This window comes from Copadichromis virginalis, linkage group LG7, assembly GCF_057382275.1.
Source record: "Copadichromis virginalis isolate Kocher_CV1m ecotype Utaka linkage group LG7, C_Virginalis_male_GT1.1, whole genome shotgun sequence".
NCBI lineage: Eukaryota > Metazoa > Chordata > Actinopteri > Cichliformes > Cichlidae > Copadichromis > Copadichromis virginalis.
In genome coordinates this window covers 19,053,659-19,060,432 of record NC_140624.1, presented here as the reverse complement: position 1 = coordinate 19,060,432, position 6,774 = coordinate 19,053,659, and the positions used below count along the sequence as shown (strand labels likewise).

Here is a 6,774-nt window from a genome sequence, read left to right as displayed (position 1 = left end):
CTGTGTTTTCAAAGATGTTCTTTTGCATACCTTAGATGTAATGAGTGCTTGAGTTACTGTTGCCTCCCCACCAGCTTGATGTAGTCTGTCCATTCTCTTCTGACCTCTGGCATCAATGAGGCATTTCCCCCAAAGAACTGGTTCTCATTTTCTCCTTTGTGGTGTGGATATAGGTCCTCTGGAAGCTTGGGGCCTGGTTTGCAACAATAATTAGATGGGTGAGAAGGACCATAAAAAGCTATAGAGTGGACAGAAATAATATTTAGCCTGCTAGCAGCATGACTGTAGGAATGTTTTGACTGGTTTGACCACTTTGGCCTTTACTGAAACATTTCAATAAATACGCTACTGGATAGACTATCATGAAATCTTTTATACAAATTTGTGGAAGAAGTTTGAGAGTTTACATAAAAGAATCAGCGTTGCTTAGGATAACCTCAAAAGTCTCTTGGTACATTGGTCTGCTGTGTTTAACCATCTTAATAAAAATATTATTAACCTTAATAAGATTTGCTTTAGTGCACTTAATAAGTTCTGTCTACCAAGTGGTTATTTAGAAAAAGAACACTTTCTTCATGAGTGAGGAACAAAAACCCCAACCAATCTACCATCTTTCCAAATTCCAGAGAAGAAGAGGGATGGAAAAAAACAAAACAATGGATTTTAATTTTGTGATTCTTAATGCTGTCACGAAAAAGCATTAACTACTACAAGTAAGGGCAGAGAGCCAAGGACATCTGCTGACATTCTGCATTTGTCCTGCCTGCGCAATCCTTGATTACTGGTGTCCTTGGCGACTGGCTGAAAATAATGCAGTAAAAAGAAACAGACTCCTCTAATACATAAACCTTTGTTTTTCCATGCACTGCATTGGGTTTGGCTGCACGAGACAGCACAAGAGTGACTCATCACCTCGAAGACCATTTATAAAACTAACAATATAATTTTAATAGCTCAAACGAAACAACAGGGAACACAGAGTACGAGAAGGGGAAATTCTAAAAGTGTTAAAACAACATGATCATAATTTTGTGTACCAAAAAATATATCCACTAGATGTGCACTAAATAACTACTGCAACTGAACAGATCCCAGTTACTTCATCCTTGCAGAGCTAAAACAGGCTGTACTCTTATCACGTTTTGCGCTCAGTGGCCAATTATCTTCTGGTAGTTATGCAATTTATCAATGTCCTTGCTGATCTAAATCCCACAGTCAATGGTCTTCTGATACTAGTCACACACTGCTAATCTAAGTTTCCCCAATTTGCTTTGTTGCATTTAAATAATCACTCCAAAGAAACCAGGAGAGACCCCCAACAAGGAAGATAGATGGGCAAGAGATTTATTAGCAGTATAGATCTCATTGCTCCCGGCAGACCTGCAACACAGCATTGAAAAATGTTACGAATGTAAATGTGATATGAGCTCTGTGCAAAGTCTCAGCAAATATCAGTCATCTTTTTTTGTGCTGTGACGTTATTTGAGTTATCGATATTTATGTGAAAACGACAGTGCTCAGAGGTTCTCAGCTGCTGTACTAAATCTCCTGCAAGGTGTCCTGAGATCACGCTACATGGTTGAGAGGATAATAAATGCATATCTGATTTGGAAATATGTTATCCCGTTCACTATAAATCTGATAAATCCTTTGTGAGTGCTGTTAAATGGCGCAGTGAAATGATGGCATTTCATGACCTGAAGGCTTCCACCAGTGGTTCTCAAACGAGACACAATTAAAATCTAGCAAACGAAGGTGGAGGGGTTTTCATTTCACTATCAAGGCCTTTTGGCATGTAGAGAAAAAAAAAGATAATAAAAAAGATTGCAGCTACTTCCTGTCTTGACTTGGTGCTGACCTGCATTCTTTCCTTGGGATGTGAAAAAAATTCTGTAATTCCAGTCGTAGCTATGTATTCACAACCAGGCCTATGCTGAGCAAACAGTGACACTGTGTTTTGAGAGATCGCCTTAAGAAAAGGCAAGATTAGCTTTGATCATATCCACACACACACTTGTGCGCGCACACATACATACACACACAGTAACCAACAGACATTGTGTGCCTTGTCTTTCATCTGTACTCACTGTTTGATTCCATCTGTCAATTCTTCAGACTTAACGCACATCAGGGTCTGTGTTTTATCTTTCCTGTGTGTGTGTGTGTGTGTGTGTGTGTGTGTGTGTGTGTGTGTGTGCGCGTGCGTGTGTGTGTATACGTGCATCCCTTTGAAATTGGTGGGAGGAAGAAAGAGACAAACTCTCTTGCCCTCTCAAAAGCCTTGCAAAAAGCAGACAAGGTGATTTCGATTTGATTTGTCATGAATCACAAAAAACATTAATTCAACATGACACAAGACAGACATTACACACAGGCACTGACCGAACACTCGGAAGCCTTTTGCATTTAGAGGAGCATCCACTGCAGGCTGACAAAGCTCAGTGCTTTTCGGGCTCTTGTTTCTTTCTGATTCACCACCACCAAGATGTCCAAGTGTATTGTATTCTTATAAGTCCAGTTCACTTAACACATACTGTTTATATAATAATCTGAGGTATAGGTTTCAGATACATTTTAATATTATATAGCTACTCGTGAAATATTTAAGCTTATAATAATAATACTTTTATACAAAAGCCTTCAGTGTTTGAATCAAGTAGTTCATAAAAAATAAAGTGCTCCAAACATCATTTTACTACTATTATTTACATTTGTAAGATACACAATTTCACTCATGTATAAAAAAAATGTGCACAGACTGACAAACCACTTGAAATTGGGATGATGGTGAAAGAAAACTTTTATGACACACCTCATGAGTTTTCCTAAATTATAACTGATTTTGGCAAAAAAAAAAAAAAAAAACAGGTGCGGGGGAATAACTGCGTCCTCAGTTATAATAATATTGGATTACTCTAGGCCGCAGAACGTTCAGATTTTATTTTTATGCTCAGCAAATCTCAAAGAACAATTACAACATGCACTGATCATTAAACCGTAGGAGGGTTTGGCAAGAGCTCTGTTTTCTCCCCTGCACTGGCATGTAAACACACACGCCTACATGCGCATGCACAGATGCACCTGAGCGATGGATAAGAAAAAGAAGTTTGACTGTTCACTGAAGAAGGCAGATGCGTGTTGACAGCATACAGATAAAGACACGCAGCTGCCTGCAGCTTCGTAGAAAACAAGCGACCAGGCGGAAATTAACAAATAGAAAGTAATTTAATTTGATTGCATTAACATAGCGAAAAAAGGCCCCTCTTCTGTTGCAGTTAACTGCTGTTGACTTAAGTGCTGTCCATTAAGCTTGTTAAAGTGGGCAATATTATTACTGCCACATGGTAAATCAGCCTACAGTGGTGTAATTTTCTCTACCATCGCTCTCATTGCTTAATCACTTTCTGAAACAAACAGTGGTTTCAGTGGTTATTACTCAAAACATCCTGTATGTTTTATAATTACAGTTTTTGCCCGTTGCCTGAACACATTTTGCAAAACTTTGCTCATTGTGCCAAAACCCTAAACACAAGTAAACATGACACAACACTGGGAAATATACCATTCACATCTGCACCAAATTGAAACTCTACTCTCAAAACCTAAACTCTGCTATCAAAACCTAACATTCCTTTGTCAAAATGTAACTCTGTTGACAAAATGACACATACTTGCATCATATGCAAACACTTACAGAGCAGGAGGAACACACTAGTCTACTTTATATAAAGCACTGCAGTCTTTGATTTCCATTGTTCATTCAGAAGGCATATTTTCAGGAGACACATTTGCAAACAACCAAAAAAGCAAATAGACCTACTCAATATTGTACATTGCAGTACCATGAATTCAGATAAAGCAAAAAAAACCAAAACAAAAAAAACCCCATAATACAGTAATAGAAAAAACACTATACTGTAAACAAAAAATCATGACAATTGTGCATACGTGGGCTCATGGATCCCGCCGTCTGTTGGGGTCTGGCCACAGGACCTCATCAACATCGCAAGCAATGTCTTCTCCCGCTGGGCACCGGGGAAAATATCCTCTTCCATGTCAAAACCATCCATGGATTGCTGTCACCTGAATGTCGCCGCAGGCCTGTTCCATTGCCTGCAGAAGAGGCATGCGGGCATGTAGTTGGCGGTCATATACACGCCATCTCCAAGCCGAAAAAAATTCCTCTATAGGGTTTAAAAATGGTGAGTAAGGGGGCAAGCATACCACTTCAAGTTGACTTTGGTTGGAGAACCAGGCCTGGACCAGAGCAGCCCGATGGAAACTGACATTATCCCATATCACCACAAACCTGGGCTGATCTGGTCTGTTCTGTACAACTATATCATGGAGAGCATCTAGAAATGTGAGTATGTGTTGGCTATTGTATGGACCCAGTATTGCATGATGGTGCAGAAGCCCTCGAAGGCATATGGCGGCACACAATGTGATATTTCCCCCGCGCTGCCCTGGGACGTGCACAATTGCCCTTTGGCCAATTACATTACGACCCCGTCGTCTTGTTTTGCTCAGGTCGAATCCAGCTTCATCAATGAAAATGTATTCATGAGGCTGTGCAGCTCCATCCATGGCCAAGATTCTCTGAAAAAAAGGGGAACATATCACTGTACTACAGTGCTACACATACAGCACCCTCACCCCATCACACAGGTACCTGTGTAGCTCTCAGAATGGATCCATGTGGTACTGATATGGTACATATTCAGCTGCTACTGGACTTCACCAATACTCTATTGTAAATGTAAGGGACAGTTACACGTACCCGTACATATTCAGCTCGAAGTCCTTTGACCCTGTCACTGTTCCTCTCGAATGGGACTCTGTAGAGCTGCTTCATGGTGATGCTGTGTTTACCCAAGATGCGTCTGATGGTGGTGATGCTCACATGGTCTATGTTGCTGAACACTCGCCTGTCTGCAAGTATTTTCCGTCGTAGCTGGTGGAGACGGATGGCATTGTCTGCCCTCACTAGGTCCACAACAGCAAGTTCCTGCCGTTGTGTGAACAGGCGTTGGCGTCCTCCCCCAGAAGGTCTTCGAGTCATTCTAGAGAAATACAACCACATATTGTCATCGGTTTGCTTATTTTTCTTACAGTACTTCACTGTATATACTGTATCATCCACTGTACAACACTGTACTTCAATATAAGTAATCATGGTATGTTTCACAGAAACTACCACTTTGGCTGCAAAAGGAGCATTAGCACCCTGCAATACCCTGTACACTTGATATGGTAACTGTAGAACAGTACTATGAAAACCATCTGAGTAGAGTAGAAGGCAGTGAGATGAAGACAGACCTGTTTTCTAGTCGGAATTTTCTTATTACAGATGCCACTGTGAAGCGGCTTAGATGTGGGTGGACTCTCTGCCCAGCTTCCCTCATAGTCAGGCCGTGGTTGATGACATGGTCCACCAAAGTTGCTCTTATATCATCAGAAATATGGGTCCGTGCATGGCCTCTTTGACCTCCTCCTCCTCTTCCTCTTGCTCTCCCTCCATCCATGCTTGCAAAGTTCTTGAATTGGCTAAACTGAGGGCTTTTTGTGGTTGGCTAATTGGTGTTCAGTTTTGCAAGTAAGTGCCTTCAGGTGTATATTTGAGTGGTTGCAATTACCCGATGTGTTTTGTATTTTGGATACATGTGTTTTCCAAATGGCACCCTGAAATTTCATTTTTGAACGAAGTGTCTTATGTATGAAATAGAGTGTAGTATGCAGGACCATGTGTGTTGCATAAAGGAGTAAGTGTGTTGCATAATTGCAACCAGAGTGCAAAGCAGCACTTTTGTTTAAGGTATGGGTACATGTGTTTGGGGTATGGTAACAAAAGCTTCAAGTTGTGTTACTTTAGTCTAAGCATGGGTTTATAGTGTTCAAGCAACGAGCAAAAACTGTAACAGCCAAATTACATCAAGCATATTATTGACAGAGTGAATCAACACTAATTTTGCTGGGAAATGACTCATTCTTTTAACTATTGATGAAAACAGGATTGTCAAGAATTTAGAAATCTATACAAGAAAATATCCTTCCAAGAGTACATATTATCATATCGTTTTAGGTATAACCCTAACCCACATGCTTAATCACTCACTCATCAAATTTTACTCTCCAAATTCTGACAGGAAGCGGTTACTTCTTGTAGGATGTTATCCTAAATCATAAAAAGCAGGAACATTTGGACAGTGCTGTTATCTGTTAAGTGCTAGATGTGTTTTATTTTGAAACTTCAGCTGGTACAAAAGTAAATTTTGTGTCATGTCTGTGTAGTTTCTCGGTCATCCAGGTCATGGTAGTAAAAAGAGCTTAGAAATAAGGCGGCTGGACTTCTTTAAGTTTCTTTTTTTGTTTTTGTGTTTTTTGTTCAGCTCTAAAACCAAAAGATGGAGCATTCCAGTTATTTAAACCCTAGTGGGGGTTGTCCCTCAGGAGGACCGTTGACCCAGTAATAATCATGTGTGCCATCAGATGAGCCAAGGTATAAAAAAATGTCAGTAGAGGTTGAGGTGCCTATGATCCCTTCCCAGGCATCTCAATCCCCATTCAAATCTTGCATCAGGCGACTTCAATAGGTCAGGCGCGTCTCCACTGTCACTCAAGATGCACTGTATTGAACTGCTGTTGACAATGTTAGTCCAGAATTTCTGTCACTATACCAAGTTCAGCATGGGGGTGCAGAAGAACTAACATCACCTACCTATTTATTTTCCCTGGTATTGTCTTTAGTTTGGATATATGACTAAACACAAATTT

The 6,774-nt window shown here is 40.4% G+C and overlaps 1 protein-coding gene across 1 annotated transcript; it reads right to left on the bottom strand.

Moving 5' to 3' along the window:
- Positions 1 to 2,911: 2,911 nt before the first annotated feature.
- Positions 2,912 to 6,193, bottom strand: LOC146704895 (uncharacterized). Its single transcript, XM_085462345.1, has 3 exons — positions 5,320 to 6,193; positions 4,781 to 5,063; positions 2,912 to 4,599 (listed from the first exon to the last, which is right to left on the bottom strand). The coding sequence occupies exons 1-3, from the start codon at positions 5,523 to 5,525 to the stop codon at positions 4,057 to 4,059; spliced, it is 1,032 nt and encodes a 343-aa protein (XP_085318471.1). The 5' UTR covers positions 5,526 to 6,193; the 3' UTR covers positions 2,912 to 4,056.
- Between the last annotated feature and the right edge of the window lie 581 nt (positions 6,194 to 6,774).

Excerpts from the sequence above, each read along its gene's own strand:
- LOC146704895 (XM_085462345.1), bottom strand. The coding sequence starts at position 5,525 with ATGGATGGAGGGAGAGCAAGAGGAAGAGGAGGAGGAGGTCAAAGAGGC. Across the intron at positions 5,064-5,319 it reads AAATTCCGACTAGAAAACAG|AATGACTCGAAGACCTTCTG; the intron begins GTCTGTCTTCAT and ends GTATTTCTCTAG. Across the intron at positions 4,600-4,780 it reads TTCGAGCTGAATATGTACGG|AGAATCTTGGCCATGGATGG; the intron begins GTACGTGTAACT and ends CCTTTTTTTCAG.